Here is a 22058-nt window from a genome sequence, read left to right on the forward strand (position 1 = left end):
TATCTTTTACTAGAATTTGCAGGAGTATATCCAATTAAAAAAATAAAAGATATAGATAGAATAAAATATCGTGAAAATACATTATAAATTCCAAGAGTAGACAAAGAAAACATTATAACGAAATGATCTTAGAGTTTTATTTATTTAATAAGAGACATAGAAAATGCAGCGTTTTTGTAAATTTTTTTATCCGAAAACAAGATTTTCGTATCTCAATCGCAAGTCAAGGCTATTTCAAACAAATATGTTTCCTAACGACTCGATATCACTGAGAGAGTCGAAAAGACGTAGAAAAAAACGCAGCCACTGTGATAATTCTCAATGAAATAACTTGTGAAGTATTGGCAATAAGAAAGAATCATTGAAATGCAATATTGCTGACGTAGATAGAATCAACGTAGAAGTAAGAACGCGTATTCGCGGTCGGTCTGGCCACGGGTACGGCCATAGCTCCGAACATCGCTACCGGTCCAGACTGAGAACTGAATATACATACATATATATCAACAACTGAAGAGCTAATTCTTGGATGGATACTTACTACATTATAGACGAAATAGAATTATTGTATTATAAAATAAAGTACCACAGCCGCGTCTATCTGTATTTTCGCGATAAACTTGAAAACTACTGAGTCGAGAGTTAGAACGCGTGCATCTTAACCGGTGATTGCGGGTTCAAACCCAGGAAAGCATCGCTGATTCATGTGCTTAATTTGTCTTTATAATTCATCTCATGCTCAGTGGTGAAGGAAAACATCGTGAGGAAACCTGCATGTGACAAATTTCATAGAAATTCTGCCACATGTGTATTCCACCAACGCGCATTGGAACGGCGTGGTGGCATATGTTCCAAACCTTCTCCTCAAAAAGGAGAGGAGGACTTTAGCCCAGCAGTGGGAATTTACAGGCTGTTGTTGATCGGATTTTAATGCAGTTTTCACTAATACATAGAAGGATTCATATTCAATACATAACATACCTATATTATGTATTTTAATAAAATGTTTTGTGTAAATAAGTTGAATTATAGCGACAATTGTTAAACATGTCGGAAAAATTTTGATTATAGACGAAATATAAATAAATAAAAAAAATAATGTTTGCTGTATAGAAATTGTAGAGATCCACCATCGCAATTTCCCGTCATATCTTTATTCATCTCTTTCGTTGAATGAAAATTAAAATGCAAATATTATTATGTGGCTATTTTTAACTAAAAGATTTTGGTTAGAGTAGTAACTATCGTTGAAGAGAAATTTTGCTTATTATGTTTAAATTAGAAGTGAAATATTTCGAGTGAATTTAGTACATAAAAAAGAAAAAATAGATATACAATATCTATTATCTATATACTAATAATTATATGTGTTTGTATCGACATTGATACATATAAAAATCAAAGACATTGCTTTAGTTTCGTTAATGGAGTATCAGTAATTATAAATGTACGTACGAATTCTAAAGGCTCGCTAAGCGCTAACGGTACATTGGTCACGTGCGTGGTACGATTACCGTGTTAATTAACCTGTATTGTCGACAATATATTCATTTCAGAGCAACCTTGTATTTCCGGTTGATCTTTTGCAGTACTTGTAATTGATTGTTTTCCTTTTAAATAATAATCTCACGCAAGAGAGAAATAAATGACATATTTGTTTTATATAAATATCAGTAGCATTTATTGTATGTTTTGGCTGGATTTGTCAGTTACGTTATTACATTGAGATTTCTTTTTTATTTGACGATCTCAATGGTCGAATAGTGTGTGTCGATTCCCGGCCGAGTTGATTTAGAAATAGTTCATTAGTTTTCTATGTTGTCTTAGGTCTGGGTGTTTGTAGTTTCGTCGTTACTTCTGATTTTCCATAACGCAAGTGCTTTAGTTACTTACATTGGGATCCGAGTAATGTATTAGATGTTGTCCAATATTTATTTGTTCACAGTCAATAAATGGTCTATATTGAATAAAGATATTGATTTTGAGGTCGTTACACTTTTAAAGGTTTCTGTTACATTTGAGATAAATTTAGTTCTATTGTGTGATTTCCTTGTTCGAGTTATTATGGGTGACTGTAAATGAAATTTTTTAAATTTGTCGATACATACACTTAAAATGTATATTTAAAAATCACATTATGTATACAGTAATTAGTTTTGAAGTCGTAGTTCAAATCTAAGCCGAATCGCCTTGCTTTGGCTAACAACGATTCGAAATAAAAAATCGCAAGGTCGAATTAGTAATTCTCGGCCAACAAACACGCTTTCGCAATATAACATTAGTGGGGATTATAATATTCAAAGTGATTTCACTACCGCGTACTGGATAAATAATTATCGGTCAATCCCACTGCTGGGCTAATACTGAGAGAGGGAGCAGATTCAATAGGCTATTTGACTGGTTTTTAAAATCCATTTTATATTATTTCGTAGTTTTTATTCGTTTTTTTATTTTTAGATATTTGCCAAAAAATATCAAATTAAAAATTTCGTATTTAAATAGCGCGTGAAAGCGCTAGTTGAACAATATGGCGCTGTAGTGGGGTCGGTGACGTCACTTGCCTGTGTTGTAATCTGTAGTACATATAATCCGTATACAGTTTAGTCAAACGAGGTTACAAGAAAGTGACGTCATCATAAACCCGACCAATCAGGACCGTTCTATGTCTATCTGTTTGATTTTTTAATAAATTATTTATTTTCAACTTTCGTTAATAAATATATCAAAATTTTAATGAATATCTATTTTAAAACTCATAATATATACTGATTACAATAATATAATTGACACTTTATTTTTCGCATTGTTAAATAGCCTATACTGTTACAATGTAAGTTTGTGAATGGAGATAGATGTGGTACAATTTAACACTACTTTTATATTCACTCTACTGATCACGGATTTAAATTGTAAACAGAAATTAAGCACATGGAAATTCAGTCGTGCTTGTTGGAGCTTAAACCCATAACCTTCGGTTATGATTAATATTTTATACCTATCGAGATATAACTGGTAAGTAGGTACAGTTAGTCAACGATAAAGTGTCAATTGATTAATTAGAATGAAATATTTCGTATGAAGACCACGATTCACGGCGTCACGTACAACTTAATGACAAAATTGATAGTGTATACTAGTTCTTGCCCGCGGTTTCACTCGCGTTTTATGGGTTGGTTGTCACGTGATAAACGAAAAAAGTAGCCTATATCCTTCCTTAGACTTTAAGTTTGCTTCATAACAAATTTCATCAAATTCAGTTCATTTGGGTTTGTTAGCGAAAGAATGACAAACAGACAGACAGACAGAGTTACTTTGACATTTATAATATTAGTAGTAAGTATATATTAGTATAAATTTGTTTTTTTTTAATTGGAACTTACGATGTTATGTTCCTGTTACCTTACATTGTAAATTCACCGTTTATTCAACTGCCAACCACTTCATAAATTATTTTATAATTGTACCTTTATTAACTCAGATACCGTTGAACAAACGAAAACTCGAAAAACATAACAAATATAACAGTATTTTTTTTGTTTGCGTCGATGCAATACTCCTCGTATTCAAAATAATTGCATCCAAGCCCTGGCTATGTAACTAGAAACCGCTGATTCTGGACTCATAACATCCTCTTATTATCAATATTTATTTTTAATAGAAGGGTGAGTTGGCCAGTGTAAACGCAGACGCACATCTTAGTTCCCAAAGTTAGTGGAGCATTGGTGATTGCAAGATTAATTTTTTTTAGGATATCTATAAGGTCTGGTGACCAATTACAACTCAGCGCTACGATATATCCGTCTGACAGTGTACCAAAAAAAATATTACAAAACGTTTTTATTTATAAAACAATCAAACAAAAATCCGTCTTGCACTGGAAATGATTCTCTCGTGTGGCTGCATAGTCTCATCCACTGCTGACATAAAGAAAAAAAACGTAATGTATAAATTTTAATGATAATGAATTGTTTCAGATGGCGCGGCAGTGTCTATAAGCTGGTTTGGCGCGAACTGCTTGCCTACCTCACTCTGTACTACACCATCAACTTACTCTATCGGTTTGCACTAACTGAGCAACAACAGAGGTATGAACATTTTATAATTTCATTCATATTTTCCTTTCAAAGGATTATAGGAGATACAAATAGAATATATATTTCCTTAATTGGCGCAAATTCTTAATTTAAACCACGAGTAGGTTTAGTTTTTTTTAATGGATACTTGACGATGTAAGTTACTATCGAGCTCAAAAATCAGGGTTTAAAATTCGAACAATCTCGTTTAAATTCCAAAATATTTTTATGAAACAAAGCATAGACAATATAAATAATTTAGAAAATGGTAACTCCGTTTGTAGTCAGATATTTAGCGTCTTGAGTTTGATAAATAATTCTCTCCTCGATGTCATCATTTTACTAAATGTTAAAAACTACAAATCTATTTTGTAAATTGTCTTAGTTTGCCATGGTAATAATTGTTAACATTATAGTTAAATATGGGCAGTGGTGATCACTTACTATCAGGAAGGCCATTTGGCTGCCCGCTTACCACTATAAAAAAAACAAACTAGTTTGAAAAGATTCTTATATTTCATACCACATTTGATATAAAATCTGATATATAATTTACTTCGCTATGAAGCGACGACGGGATCGGGACATCTACGAATTGAACAAGATTTTTTCGTAACCCCAACCAATATTAGTAGAGCTCCGATTTCAAGTATGCCCATATTAACGAAAGGTCATTTTTAAAGAGCCGTGCACCAGATGCAATAGAAGCGGAGCTCTAGTATAATATGATCTGTCGGCATCGCTTTGAAGGACATAAAATGAAATGTAATAATTGTCGCGGTTCACTTACCAGGAATGATCTCCTTGAAGTTTCTAGAAGATATAAGCACAGGTTTTACATAATTCCGTCGATTTTATATATACACGTATAGTACGACACAACTTAAATGTAGCATCGGCATTCATAAAACCGATCACATCCGAATTAAGTGCGCTATTCCAAATTATCAATATTTATTTCTTATGTGTACATGATCTTAACACCAAACGTAATATCTTGTTATATCATATTTACATGCACTTGATTTCTCGAGTTGAACTGACGCGAGAATCTATAGCGTCGAATGGCGCGATAGGGAGCTATTCTATCTATTCTATCGGTTGTGTGAATCGGCAGTAATGCTGCATCTAAGTTGTGTCGTACTATAAATTTATTATAATATCCAATTACCAATAATAATCCATAGGGTTTATCGTTTCTGAATTGACTGAGACTTAAGGCTGTTATATTATAATTAATGTAATAAAATAAGCTTTGACTGTGTACATACCTTCATAAAGAAATAGTTTAATTAACAAGAATATAAAAGTCGCATTTTGCACGTAAATAGTCTAAAATAAAAGCGTGTGAATCTGCGATGCGTCTTTACTTGCATAATATTATATAGACACTTAAAACTTTCTCTCATATATAGTAATATACATATGATAAGATAAAAAAAGTGTTACATATAAACTTCTCCTCAAAGGGAGTGGTCTTAGCCCAGCAGTGGGAAATTTAAAGGCTTTTGTTGTTGTATAATAACGTGTATTTTCAAAGTACGTATCGGATGCAGTTTCCGTCGAGAAGCATTAAGTCACCCGCATATTATGTACCTCCGGCTCCCTCTTCGACCTAGTTCTACTATCACTTTTAGAACACTTTTATCAAGGTTAATTGTATTACTTATATCGAAAAGTAAAAATGTATTGTACATTATACTACATATTTAACCTACTCATCAAACTGACCAAAATAATTTTGATTATAGCCTTCGAATAACTGGATTTACTTGCGTTGTCTTAATATAGACGAGAGATATAATTTTATTAAATTATAAGCAGTGCGACTTGACCGCATGGACTTTGGACATGAATGAATAATTGTTATTATTATAAGTTCTTATGCTCCTTTATGAAACCCTGTTGATTAACGGTATACTTCGTAGTAGAGAATCTATCACTATACATTTTTTAATACATATTGAATGTATGTATGTAAAAAATATCCATTCATTGAAACAAAAGATGGTTCGTGGTTCTTCGCCAAAAACTACCTGAAGTTGCGGTTACATCTCCATTTTGAGTCATTGAAGGGTGAAAAAATGAAAAATTATATGTTCTAACCTTCTAACCCGCAACCCAAACTATCAACATACAGACACATACGTATTACATGCGAAGTTAAATTGATACGCAGACTTTGTATCATTGGGGGCGATCTGATCACTAGAGTCGCTGGGTATAGAACCTAAAGAGGTACACTAACATACTGCACGGGATAACAAAGCAGGAGGTATGATGTGTAGCTGGACTCAAACCAAACCAAGATGGAGTTAGCCACTTGGCCCCATAGACCTTTTCTGACTATTAACGGCCGGAAATGTCCTGCCGTTGATAGTCAGCAGAGATCACTCGGCTGAGTGTGATTAACGCCATACCCACTCCGCGTTTGAGGCCCGCATAGGTGGGCCAGTCGTCAGGGCGTCACGGTGTCATGCACAACCAATCCCGTGAAGCCCTCAAAGAGAAGCGGCTACCTCTGGAGTTTTAGTTGATATTTCAATGCAAACAGCGATATTGAAAATCACTTTACATGGAAGAAAATTGTTATCGCATATTTTCACCGAGATTTAAAAAAACAACCTTGTTACGGAAAGCAATATTATTCATCCATTCCAATTTCCAATGGATTAAGAATATATACGCGTTTTTTTTTAAAGTAATATTTTTCCTTTCTCCCGTACGCTTTCCTCGACCATTCATTCGATTGAGTTGAAACTTTGTGCAGTTTTTGTTTTCAATTGCGTACACTTTTCTGGCGCGGAGCCATCGTCGAGCACTACAAAGCTGCGCGCGAGTCTATCAGACAATTGTTTACAAACAAATCACAAGAGGCATGACTACGCGGCTATTAGAGTATCTCAGTAGACATTGATTTTTTTAGTCATCTTAACAAACATACTTTGTGTACATTTTTTATTTTTAATCCGACTATTGTACAAATGAAATTACGCAGAATCTATTTTGTTAAATGCCGATTAAGCAGATTATAGCTATCGTTTTATTGTGTTCGATTCGTTTTCAATAAATTAAATGGATTTAATAAAGTATACACTTCATTTGCATGATTGTTAACGCGACATATTTCTATTAATCGTTTATTTGTATAAATTGAAATTAAACAAACTTATAAAGTATAATTTTTTACTTAAAAATAATACTAGCTATGCATCAAATTAATTAAGAATTTTCCAATATTTCTATTTACCCTTCCTTTTAAGTTTATCACTTGTGTTAGGAGTGGGTACGACATTAGCCCGAAATCGATCCTGCGTCATTTACGTCGCTAGGCGGCCCGTAAAGCATTGCACCGTTGACGCTTAAATATATAATTAAATTAATGTTAGATACCGCTTCTCGATTCTTTTCGTTACACTGAACTAGTTGTACCAATTTTTAATTCTAAAAAGCAATACAGTAACGATTTTAAAAGCTAGTAACGAAATAAGTAAACTTTCTCTTTATCCACACAATCGTGGCTTATGGCCTGACAATGGAGCCATTCTAAAAATATATATTTTTTAAATCATCATTATTAACAATATTATCCGATGGTCACGGTATGGGCATTTGGCATGTTTTGCGGAAGAGTGAGGACCATGTTACAAGGAAGATCTTGTGCATAGACGAGAATGGATATAAAGTTTGAGGATGACTAAAAGACGATATGGCTGGAAAGAATGTTACTTGTGAGATGGCGTTAGAAAGAGTAGTATTTAATAGGAAAATATGCTGCACCGATCCGAAATATAATTGGGATGGCAAGAGGAGAATTTACAGAACATTCTAGGTTTTTTAACCGATTTTGATCGGGCTAGTGAACTGAAATTTCATATGTATAATTTCCAGATAAACATGGTGAGACAACCTATATATTGTCACTATAAAAAAACTGCCATATATCAATCAGCTAACCAGCGTTACAGCAGAGTAATGGAATATGCTCAAACTTTCTCATTAAAAGGAAGAAAAGCCTTAGCCCAACAGTGGGATTCCTACAGGCTGTTACTTATGCGACTCTTATTTTTAGCTCACATCAAAGTCACAAGTAATATATTTGATTTGATGTGGAAGTGAAGTAACGCGTCCGTATTATTTCACTCTATGTCCAACTCGGAACTGAAACAAACTTTGTCATACGTCTTGCTCGTAATGGGTTTCAAATGCATAAAGTCACACAACGTGTCTTTCGACTTTATACTAGTTAGTTCCAAAGTTTAATTAAAACAAGTTCGTATTTTGACTAAAGAAATACGGAATTCATTTGTTTTTGTAATTTCGTTACTGAGATATTAGTTTCAGTGGTAGCGGGGAGTTTCACATCTTGTAATTTTTTTTTAATTTAAAATAAATGTGAAATAATTGTAACACATATCTATGACGATTTCAAACGTGTTTATTAAAATAGGTCTTGAGCAAAGAAGAAGAAGACGAAAAGACATGTAAAATATCAATTATGATTATTATTAGTATTCGTTAGCAAAACTATTTGTTTTATGACTTAAATGGTTGATTTAAATAGTTTGAATTTCATTTATTGGAAATCATTTATTGATATTTTTTAAATCAATAGCCGTTTGCACACGACGAGGCCTTGATGAATATCTATATCATCTATAGTCATACAAATATGTAATACGTCACAAGCGGAGAATGATTCCACGACCGTTAGCACCGAAGCCGGTTTCGCAGAACACAGCGCTAATTAATCGTCAAACAACAAAACAAAAAACATAATAAAGAAACGCTTACACTCGGATATCTTTGGCGTAAGCGGGTTCAAATAAAATTCAACGTAAAGTGCGTCACAACATTCAAAATTGGATATAAACGTTTTTAAAATAAAAATCAAAATTTGAAATGTCGTCCAACTACGCGTCAAGCTAAAACTCAAACTGAAATTACTTCATTCAATATATAAGCATTACACTTACTTATTGATGGGCAAAATAGTACCGGTTCGAAAAAGAAAACACCCAGACCTAAGAAGAACCGACGAAAGAAACTCAGCGGTTTTTTTTGTCTCTTATATACACAATTGAATTTGAAAAAACAAATAGCCAGGTGGCGATCGTTTCATTCTCAATTCCAAAAGTTATTATGATAAATTAATAACAAGTAGTGACGTTGTTTCTTTCACAATAACATTTCGCACACACATAATATTTGATACCCTCAAACAGTATGCCAGCATCGGTTCACATTAATTGAATGCTGGAGCATTCAACCGTTGAAATTCTGTTTAACAATTTTCATTATTATACGTCACACTGACGTCCATTAGACGTTGTACATGTATATAGAAATTAATGTTTTTTAAATTAATTAATGCGTTCGGGGAAAATCCTCAATGAATCCTTGTCTTGATAGTATGACGCTAGAATGAATTTTGACTAAATCATGAAATATTCAAATAAATTAAAATATATATTAAAGAAGAAGAAGTAGAACAAATATACTAAATAAATACCTCATAAAGTTTGACGATTACGAAAATATACAGAATATTTTCGAATTCCTTTGACACTGGTGTTGATTTTTCCGTAAAATGTGTCTCAAATCCGAAATTTCACATCGAAACGATAATGAACGTCAAAATACTTTTTCTTTTTCGGAATTGAGTATAGTAAGACACAAATTAGATGTAGCATCGGAAAATGCAATGGAATGAAAATAAAGCCGATTACTGCCGATTTACACAACCAATAGAAATAGCTCCCTATCGCGCCATTCGATGCTATTCGTCGCTATAGATTCACGCGTCAGAGAAAGCAAGTGCATGTAAATCGAAGCGTCAAATTGACAAATATATTAGGTCATATGATATTACAAGTTATTACGTTTGTGCAAAGATCATATTTGCGTGAGAAATAAATATTGATAATTTGGGCTAGCGTACTTCATTCGGATGTGATCGGTTTTACGAATTTTGCCGATGCGACATCTAAGTTGTGTCATACTATAATTAATTCGAATAAAACAATTGATAATCATAACATCTTGACATTAGTGATGTAAGGAATGGTTTTAATGTCTTATTGCAATGTTTAAACTTACCACTGATATATTATTAATATAATTTTGGTACAACTTGCTTAATAATGTTTAGAATCAGCCGCAAATCGCTGAATTTCGAGTGAGAACTGCAGACGCATTAAGTTTAGTGGAATGTATCCGATTCAATTTGCTGAATATTGAATACCGGCAGTGTCAAAATATGCTGCTATTTCAGCGTCGCTCGTGAATAGATAACTGTTCGGGAAGGCAGAAGGTAGCTTATTAGTTTAATTCCGTGAAATCTATCCGCCTGCTAAATTGAAATGTATCATTTCCATATCTAGTTTATTGGTTTTCGATGTCATTCCGAATTTGATTGTTATACATCTGCGAAATGCATGTTCACGCACACAGGTATACATACAGGTGTTCTATCGACGTGACGGATATTGGCTTTGGCTTTCGATAAACAAAATCGTATAACAGAAAAAATGTTCGAAAAAATCATACGAATATTTTTCTGTATAACGTATAAAAAAAAACATAGCATTTCTTTTTGCAAAAACCTAGGCATTTACAGTGGTATTCTAAAGCAATTTTCCAGTAATATACTTCATCAATATTTAATTTAGCATTAGTTTTTTAGATTTGCTAATTTAAATTTTGTACTGGAGACTGAATCATGTATAATGACGATGTGTATATTTTATCAGATAAATATAATGACTTTTGTACTTTACTCTCGAAATAACTCAATTTGAAGTAATAAAGGTTAATTAAAATTCGCTGCCATTATTACTTTAATTTATATTATGTTTTTAATAAATATCGTTTCATGTGTGTTCTGTACATAATACAACTGTACTTATTACCTCTCTTCCGATAAACACAATTTAAACTAATACGAGGTAAATATTTATTGTTTAACTAGGCCTAATTTGGTTTAGCCGTTTCAGATATTAACCTGAACAAACAGACAGACAACAGACTAAATTGCAAAAAATGTTATTTTGGTACATGTACCGTCTATAAATACAAATGCATTGAGTAAAAAAGGGCTATTTTATTACTACAAACAGACACTCCAATTTTATTATATGTATAGATAAAATTCGTGTTATTTATTTTTGTTTCGATTTCGAACTTTGATTAATGGAATACCATATAAGTAGAAAACGCGCTGATGCTGTTAATTGTTCGAATGTTAATATTTTAAATGAATGATTACAAAGCTTCAGCATACACTCTTTGATATTAGCCGATGCATGTTATTGAGTCCTTTGTGTATCAAATGCACGCGCGCCGTTCGCGACAAACCGTCAGCCCGTCATTTCGGTAACATTTCAATTTATATTCGGTAAATATTTGAAGCAATTTTTAATTTCGAAATGTTTGAACACAAACCGCCCCAAGTGATGATAGATTTCGACAAGTATAACTACATTGCTTTCAATTAAACGGTTATAGTTTTTGAAGCTAAAGTTATGTAAAAATATGGTTTTTTTTTTTAACATATACACCAAAAGAGACTTTAACTATCTATGTTTATATTATAATTGGGAAAGTAACTTTGTCTGTATGTCGCTCTGTGCTCTATTTGGTGTGAAGCAAACTTGAACTTCAAGTAATCACATAGGCTAAGTTTTTTCCTAATGCATGACAAACAACCTCTCTAAAATGCAAGCGAGGCCGCGGGCGTTAACTTGTTATTAACTAAGTTCACCTGTATAAATTTAGACTACTGGCGTGAAATTTCATGTCTGTATTACAAGTATACAAATTAAAAAATATCAAATTTGAATTACCGGTTTTTCTAATTTGTAATTGACATGTTATGATTACACAAGTTGACATAGTTATTTTTAAATCTTAAGAATTACTTTTGGTATAAATTGACATGTGACCCATGTAACCAGCATAGTAGCAGAGCAGAGGTAGGAGAGCCTTAGCCTAGCTGTGATAGGCATGAAATTATACAAGCTGCCATTTTTCTGTTTACATATCTAAACGTCTTCCTGTCTTCTATTATCTGTTAATTCTAAAGAGTGCTTATAATACGAAAGTTTCAACTATAATGACTTTGGAATGTTACGAGTTACGACCATTTCGTGAATCAGACTAACACGTGTTCGGATAAAGTTATTATTTATAATAAAAAATATGTCTCTTATAAATTACAAGCAAGGTATTTCAATGCTTATATGATACCGGACATATAACATTTTTCATATAGATAAGGACATACGTGTCCGTACAATACCGCCAAGCGTCGTTGCGGTGCTGTCTCGCGATATATTGGTGGTTTGTGTTTATAATTCATCTCGTGCTCAGCGGTCTCCTCAAACAGAGAGCAGGCTTTAGTGCAGCAGTGGGAAATTTACAGGCTGTTGTTGAATACTGTCTTCACCAATCTCCACTCATAATGTTTCTAAAAGAAAATCAGCATTTCAAAAAACATAGTTTTGTGAAGATTTGAAAAGAGTGTGAAACAAATGCAAAACGCTGCCTTAAATAAGATACATACCAAAACAAATTACTATTACAATTTAAGTTAATAATTAAAATAAACAGTTAATTATGATTAATGAATTAGTTTCTTAAATTAATCAACAATTATTTTATTCAAAATTTAAAGTTTACATTTTCACAGTGTGTTTCCAAGAAACTGTTTCTACATCATTAAAATCAATATATAAATTCTTCGAATCGTTTTTTAACCTTCGTCACTCCTACGTAAAGAGTTAAAGCTAATGACTGGTATCGGAGTAACATTGTTTTCTTTGTCGCTTCGTGAATTTTCTAGGAATTGATCAATTCAGTTTCAGTAAAGTAAATGTTAAAAAAATCTTGCACACAAGTTGCATTATGTATTTGATTTTTTTATGGTATAGGTTGGCGGACGAGCATATGGGCCACCTGATGGTAAGTGGTCACTATCACCCATAGACAATGAAGCTGTAAGAAATATTAACTATTCCTTACATCGTTAATACGCCACCAACCTTGGGAACTAAGATGCTATGTCCCTTGTGCCTGTAGTTACACTGGCTAACTCACCTTCAAACCGGAACACAATAATACTGAGTACTGTTATTTGGCGGTAGAATAACTGATGAGTGGGTGGTACCTACCCAGACGGGCTTGCAAAAATCCCAACCATCAAGTATTGAATATTTTGTCTTTGCTTTTTCTCCTTTAAATACTGAAATACACTTATATATAGGTATATCTAAATTTTCATCGATTTTTCTTGATATTCATTTTTGATTATTGGTTACATATTATGTGCGCAGAGTTTCCCATACCATCACAACTAACAGCTTGACTCGCGTATCCCCTCTTGTGTTTGCGTGACGCGTTTACTCAGTGTACTATTTATAATATAGTTTTATTAATAATAGTTAAATAAATTTGTTTATTCTATGTATTGGTTATGAATTCTTTCAATGATAGCGGATCATTCTGTGACTAAATATTTTTTATTTTTCCCGTGAACAATTGGTCGATGAAAATGGTCTGAATAAATTTCAGGGGCTTATTTTCGTTTTTCTTTTATTGCCTTATAAAAATATATCTGAAATACCACATAAAATTTTTGACTATTAGTTGACCTACCTACCTACCTGCATGATTTGCATGGTTATATTCGTACTTATTATAAGTGTTTTAAAAAAAATACTATCATTTTATATAAAAAATAAAAAAGATTAATTATTTAATAATTCAACCAACCATTCAAGCATTGGGAAATAAGAACTCAGTTACAAATATTAGAATTGAATTGAAAAATAATTTGAATAGAAAAAAAAACTTAACTGGCTTCACGCTAATATATTAAATATACTACGATAGGCGTCAATAAGGCCATTATTCATTGCCACATAGGAAAGTAAAAGCGGACTTAACCGATGCATTTATAATAGCTATGACGCAGGCATTTACAAATATCAAATAAAAATAGATCCATATATTTATAACATTCAAGTAATGTGTATCAATAATATTGATGCGAAATATGAAACCATTTACTATATCTGAGTTTCTTTCGCCGGTATCTTTTAAGGTCCGGAGTGTTTAGTTCCCAACCGGTGGTAGATTTTTGTTAATCAATAAGCAATGGTAACACTTCTATTGAATAAAGATTTTTGGCTTTGACTTCTAATACTTGGTTACCTCTTTAATCGACACCTCCCACGCATTAGGTCGTAACATGATTTTTGGTAAAAATGAGATGTTGGTACTATAATATATTAAAATATAAATACTACACGTACGTGAAAACCATATTTTCTTTAAATACGGAGATTTTAACTCGCTAATAGTCTTATCATATTTAAATTGCTGCGCATATAATCGTGTCTTCAGGTGCGACGATTTGCGTTGGTCCATTAGAGCGTACACACGTGAACCATAGCTCAGTTCCGAAAAACTTTGCAATACAGAAGTTGCGACTTTATGTATGTTTTAAGTAAGGTTTTATTTTTTACCGATTTTCATTAAAATATGAATTTTTAATTTAATAGAAAAGCTTTATTATACTCTCTAACATACAATCTGTGCTGTGTACCAAATCTTAAATTGATAAAATGATTAAAAAAACTGTATTTGGTAGCTGAGCAATGCAAACATGAAAGTTAAAAATCGCTCTCCTGAAAAATCACAAATTATGTCATACGACTCAATGCGTTGGAGGTATCGTTTTGACGTAAGACGTTAAGGGTGTTTTAAATGGGTGTATTTTTTAAGCATGCGGGTATAGTTCGACACAATTTAGATGTATCATCGACAAAATTCGTAAAACCGATCATATCCGAATTAAGTACGCTATCCCAAATTATCAATATTAAGTTCTTATGTCATTGTTGTTTACACCTATAAAGATGTATCACCTCGAATGTTACCCATATTAAATATTTTATTTTTTTAAGTGTTTAGTGATAAGTCGTTGGTGTAACTTTTTACAATAAATAAATAATAATTAAATATGATCTTTATAAAAACGTAATAGCTTTTAATATCAAACTCAAACTCAAACCTCAAAACTCAAACTCAAACTCAAACTCAAACTCAGTTCCTTTATTCAATATAGAAGCATTACACTTACTTATTAATTGTCAAATAAACACTAACACCGGTTCGGAAAAAGGAACATCCTGACCTGAGAAGAACCGGCGAAAGAAACTCAGCGGGTCTTTTTTTTGTTATTTTTTTTTTGTCAAATTAATAAGATACATAGTAGTATATGATTAGAAATAGCCAGGAGGCGATCGTTTCATTCCCAAGGTGTGCTATCAAACATAAACTCGCTAATTGTATAGTAACCTTTTGCACACAAGTGTTCCTTAACAATTTTTTTAAATTTGGCAACAGAAGCATTTTGAATCATATTATCATATGACCTAATATATTCGTCAATTTGACCCGTCGCTTTAAATGCACTTACTTTCTAGGGTTAAACTGACGCGAGAATCTATAGTGTCAAATAGCGTCGAATGGCGCGATAGGGAGCTATTTCTATTGGTTGTATAAATCGGCAGCAAACGGTTTTATTGAATTTTCCGATGCTACATCTAAGTTGTGTTGAACTATAGTGGCATTATACAAGATATTTACTATGAATTCAATTCAAGCATGTTTTTAAGACCGCTTGTCAAGGTCCAGACACGCCTCTCTTTAGTTACGAGTATAATATAAATTCGAAATTTAATAAAAAAAAGGGTTTAGTCAAAAAAAATAAAAATATATACCAAATAAATTTCTAAAATAAATGTTTTATAATAGATTGCTCATTATTATTGTTTAGCAGAGATATTATCGGGATATTTAGATAAACAAGAAAATTTCATTCGAGTTTAAGGTTAAGTTCGAATATGGCGTTAAAAAGGTTACCGGCTGAGGTTCGCCACGATAAGCACAAACCTTAAGCGGATTTCGGCTGCAGCGCAATTTTCGCTTAAATTTTCACTAATTTCGCTCCATAAAAAGTATCTGAAATTGAGGCGTGTGATTAAATGTTTTTTATGTGAAAATTATTATGCAGTCATAGTATAATATCGAAATAAGGATGTCATATTATTTCGAGCGATTAAACTTTATGATTTATCGTCGTATCGTTAATTCCGAACGTGTTTCATAAATGCACGTCACTTCATTCAAACAGAAAAAATAATAATTGTCACGATATGCATCGCAACCTTAATCTTTGTGTATATAGTTATGCTTATATATATATTTGTTTTTCAAATAGGTGTAGATGTAAATAGTCGAAGGGGTGCCTGTATATATATTTATTAATTGTTTTATCACGCACACTAAGACATGTAAGTACGAGTTTCATTCACTCCTACTAATGCATTGTGACGTGGGGGGCCTACATGAGTAAATAGATCTTTAGTTCCGTCTTGAATAATTGGGGTATTACCCAGAGATCTATCTGTGAAAAAAAAACACCATTAAAAATAAACTTGCATTTAATCTGTTTTTCTGATAACTTTATAACAACTTTAGTTTTCTAATACATATTTATAAGATTTTCGTCATTAACAAACATGAAACACGTATACATAAAATGTATGTTTGCGTTTATGTAATAATTTCGGCTTCTAAGTTGGAAACCGCAGCGACGGACAATTTCCTCTCTAATTTCGGTGATAAGCTAAATTAAAAAAGGAACCTTTAAACATAATGTGCTAAAAATATAACCAAGTTTAATTCTAATGATGAAATCAGCGTGATGGACAATACTGCATACGCTTCTTACAGCACTTTATTAGCTCTGAGTTCACTTAGTTTCCTCTTTTATTTACTGAATGTCAGACGGTATCCTAACCGGTGGCTATTATACGTCGGTTCTTCTCAGCTCAAGATATTATCTTTACGGAACCGGTGGTAGTGTTTAATTTGATTATCCATAAGTAAGCGTAATTCTTCAATCTATACCAGTAGTTCCCAAACTTATTATTCTCGATGACCACTTTTTAAATTTTCTTGGTTTCGGTTTGCTGCTACATTTCTAACACATTCTTAAAGTCGCCAAAAAATTAAAAAGGTATCGCTTCTGAGTTCTATCCCTATATTCCGATAGGTACCTATACTAAAAACGTAAAATAGTACGTTTTCCTACACTTTACTTATTAAAAGAATGGAATTACAAGAAAAAATTAATAAGATAATATAACAATGCTTACATTTTTGCTCTTTACTATCAAAAGCAGATAAATTTTTGGACCTCATTAACATCTTATGTACCTCCATTTTTTATTCACGCCTACGTAGACTCCCATCATGCCTCCCGTGGACCCCTGGGGATTTATCTGGAACACTTTTGGGAATCACTGATCGATATACTAATATTATATACGTGAAAGTAACTTTGTCTATCTGTCGCTCTTTCACTATCAAACCAATGAACTGAATTTGATAAAATTTGTTATGTAGCAAACTTGAACTCCAAGGAAATAACTCGTGACCATCAACTCCCTAAAAAGCGAAAGAAGGCGCCAGCAAGAACCAGTATTGAATAAAGTAATTTGTGTTTGACTTTACTCAAAGACGACATGTAAATAGGCGAAAATAATCTAGAGACATATCATCGATCTCCCCTCTACCAGAAATCCTTCACTCGATATATAAATTAATATTATCACAGGTAAGCATGCACTTAGAATTGGAAATGATAATAATATTATAACAGTAATACATACATTGTCTCGTAACGTTAAGAATATAGTTACGCAGTCTTTAATGACTTTGCGTTAAAGCAAGTCATGTTATTTATATATTTTATATTACCTTTGTAAAATATATCATATAAGAACGTTATGATAAACTACTAGAAATATTCCAGTTATTTATTTTCACAAATACAATATAAATATATAAATCCTCCTTACAGTCTCAATTGTCGAGACTCGTTCACATGTCTGTCGGCCGCTTTCGTACAAGTACTCTTCAGAATACGATTAATATCTTACTAGAATTATATGAAAAATGTATTACTTTAAGCCGTAGAGCTTAGTGCAAGCCGTCTGGGATGATACCACATCACAGATATTCTATCGTCAAACAAAAATATGTAATATTTATTATGCTTCGGTTTGACGGCTAAGAGACAGTATTAATACAGGCACAAGGGACAACAATGTTGGCGGTGCATTGGTTAATATTGTTTACATCACCGATGTTTTTGGAGTCGAGATGGCCCAGTGGTTAGAACGCGTGCATCTTAACCGATGATTGCGGGTTCAAACCCAGGCAAGCACCGCTGATTCAGGTGCTTAATTTGTCTTTATAATTCATCTCGTGCTTAGCGGTTAAAGAAAACATCGTGAAGAAACCTGCATGTGACAAATTTCATAGAAATTCTGCCCGCATTGGCACAGCGTGGTGGAATATGTTCCAAAAAAACCTTCTCCTCAAAAGGAGAGGAGGCCTTTAGCCCAGCAGTGAGAATTTACAGGCTGTTGTTGTTGTTTGTTGTTTGTGGATGGTGATAGTCATTTACTATCAGGTGGTACATTTTTTCCAATTGCCAGTCTTACCGATTACATTAAAAATATTAAAACTGATAATATTAATTAGCTTAATAATTAATACAGATTGAAACACTGGTTTTACACAGCAGCCTCGTGAACATAAATGTCTAGTTATCTTGTATAAGTTACAATACAGTTACGTTTTCCAGTGCTTGGCCAAGACTACCTTTTGCCTTAAAGATAACATTTGTGACGAAAATCCACTATACCAGCTGCTCTAATGCCTTCAACCTAGTGTACAGATAAGTGGTAGAACATAAACTTCGGTTATGATTAGCGTTCACCAATCACTTATATATTCTAAATAATATAGTGTTTTTTTAATAAACAGATTTTTTCAATAATATTAAATAATTTTGGTGACGTCATTTTAACTGCAAACTCCATTGATATAAAATGTCTTATAAACTATTCCGTAAAAACAGTTGAAATGTCTGTCTTATCGTTAAGATGTGATCTTGACCGCTTTTATTTCGTGCTTTTAATTATTAAACAATTTGGGCGAATACATTAGAGAATGATGTCATCAATTCGAAACCAATGTTACGATACATATCGATACAGATCTGATTATTAATGATCTGTCTTAATTCAAATTGAATGATAATCATGTCAAACGGCTGCGTTGTAATTAACCTGAGCCACCGACGCAACCCTCCAATCACAATCGTCTTATACGGAACTGTAAGGCTTCGTGTACATTGTGTCACATCACGATGTAACGCATGTGGCGTTATTATTTACGAATTTGTAGCTCTACAGCAGTTTCGTATGCGGTTCGTACGCGGTCCACGCACGACAAGAGAATCATTTTTTTAATTGTAAATTGTTATTATTTGCGGTCCGGTACAGCCTATGCAGCTAGAGCCGTATGCACGAGGTCTTAAATTATCAAGACTTATGACGAAAGTCATTAGTATATACACGCTTACCTTGGGTGCGATATTTATTTATTTATTTAAATTTTTAATTGCACAAGGTTCGTATAAAAACGGGCGTAACGCTACTGCATTTTTTACTGATAACGCAGACAGCCGGTGTGGATTTATGTGTAGTGTTCGTGAAACGGCCGACAGAAGAGCGGTTTTTATTGACTAAATAGAGTGTTTGTAGCGAGAACGTGTTTTTGATCGACAGCGGGAAAGCACACGGGGAAATAGGTCACCTAAAATTTACTTATTATTTCATTTATTTTTATTTAAAGTATAAATGATTGAGTAGTGAGGTTTATTTGCAATATTCTAGTTCATTAGCTAGTCTAGCTCAATAATAAAATGCATTCTATATACCGTCTATGAAAACTTATTTAAAAATAAACCGTAAATCATGCGCCACTATTTATATTATAACTTAAAAATTACATAACATGGAAAATTTATTCCAGCATAATATAAAATATTATTATAAATATATAAACCTTGTTTTTTTACTCCAACTAGTACTGACGCAACATAATGTAGGTGGTGTGGGGTATGATTATCATTGTAAGAAGCCCTAACGTAACAACTAGGTAAACATCTAAAATGAGATATTGAATGCAATTAAATCCCTCTTAAAAATATATATAATTAAACCAGCTTTATTCATAACAAGTGATCTGCCTCGTTTTCGCACTGGTACATACATACTAAAAATTGTACAGAATATGTTAATTTACTATATTACATAGAAACTTCTAAAACTATTAGTGTCTTTTTTATATTCTCCATGTATTATACACAAAAGCGAATCGATCAATCTATTAAAAAAAACTGCATCAAAATCCGTTGTGTAATTTTAAAGATCTAAGCATACATAGACAGGACAGACAGCGGTAAGCGATTTTGTTTTCTACTATGTAATGATATGAATTTATATTAAATCCAATACGATAAACTCGTTGAAAGCTAGCTAACCGTCTCAACGTCTAAATGAGGATTTTAGTTCGTGTTTTTCACTTAATCGTATCGTGCCGTATCTATTCCGTCGCAGTGCTAATGCGTATCAAAGAATCCACATTTTATTCACGCGTCGATATATACGTTTCGTTACATTTCTGAAACTACCGATAATTCTAAAGAGTAAAAGATACTATATTGTGTCAGCTATAACTTGTAAGCAACGTCTATTCATATATTCAATTAAGAAGGCACGTACCTCCATGTTAAGGTAATGGTATTTTAATAAAATAAACTTCACAAATGTAATCTAAATTGTTTCCTTTTTGTCTTAGTCGTCTCACCCACATTAAGACTTTGTGAGGGAAGTGGAGGTGCGAGCCCTCATGAGTGAATAGATGCATATTTATCTCGAACACATAGAATATATACTGTCACTAACATTTACATTTGACTGTAGACAAACAAATATATCTGATAAAGTTGTTGCGTAATCTATATTAATATTATAAATCTGAAAGTAACTCTGTCGGTCTGTCTGTCTCTTCTGCTCTTTGACGATCAAAGCCGCTGAACTGAAGAAAATTTGGACTCAAAGTTAGGATATAGGTTACTTTTTTGAATGACATATGACAGCCAATACCCTAAAACGCAAGCGAAGACGACTACTAGTATATTATATTTTTGTCAGCGTTCACTCCAAAGCGTCAGTCAGCGCCTTGACCGATAATCGCTACCATACCATCAGCATAAAAAATATGCAACATATAACTATACTATATACTCATATAGCGTATGTTCGATCTTAAACTTAAGCAGTACCAAAGTTCCATAACAAATATGTAATTATATTTGTTTCTGTATAAATAAACAAAATAAGCTTACCTCTTTGTAATGTTAGAATTGATTTATTGGTGTTTAAGATAATTGTTTAAGGTTCGCGAATGAAGTGCATCATTATCAACTTCGCTGGCATTTATTCTTTTTATAATAATTTACTTGTTGATAATTATAAAACTATAATTATTCTCGTTATAAATGTACACAGTGATTTTAAATGAATTATAACACGTGAAGTATTGTTGCTTGAAATGAAAATTGAAAGTAATAGAACAAGTAAGGAAATAGAAAAGAATAAAAATATTGTTTTAACTTTTTCTCTTACACGCTTCGCTATCCCTCTCTAACTCTAATTAGTTCCATGGGTGTATAACAGCAAACAATTATTTCCGATAAAATTCTTAATCAATTTGATTCCAACGGAGGTCAGTCAAAGTAAAAGGTAGCTCGCCTGGATTTTCATTGAGTTTTATAAATATCGACATAATTATTCAGTCAAGATGATACGTTGGCGGATATTAAGATCAGTACAAGTAGTTGCGTTGGCTGATGAAATTATATTTTAGGTACTGCTAGATCAATATCGTTAAAATCCCTATAATTATATACTAAATATTTTCTTCACTATTAAGCCCAGTTCGCCCTAAGCAAAATTGCATATTATAGACTTTTCAAATTCATCAAATATTGTTCGG

The 22058-nt window shown here is 32.7% G+C and overlaps 1 protein-coding gene across 1 annotated transcript in view; it reads left to right on the forward strand.

Moving 5' to 3' along the window:
• The window catches only part of LOC124543013 (bestrophin-4), an 81131-nt gene that overhangs the window by 18521 nt on the left and 40552 nt on the right, over positions 1-22058 (forward strand). Inside the window, exon 2 of the mRNA XM_047121006.1 lies at positions 3975-4085. Within this exon, the coding sequence (XP_046976962.1) occupies positions 3975-4085 (111 nt within the window). The remainder of the gene's footprint in view (positions 1-3974; positions 4086-22058) is intronic.

This window comes from Vanessa cardui, chromosome Z (assembly GCF_905220365.1).
Source record: "Vanessa cardui chromosome Z, ilVanCard2.1, whole genome shotgun sequence".
Taxonomy (NCBI): Eukaryota; Metazoa; Arthropoda; class Insecta; order Lepidoptera; family Nymphalidae; genus Vanessa; species Vanessa cardui.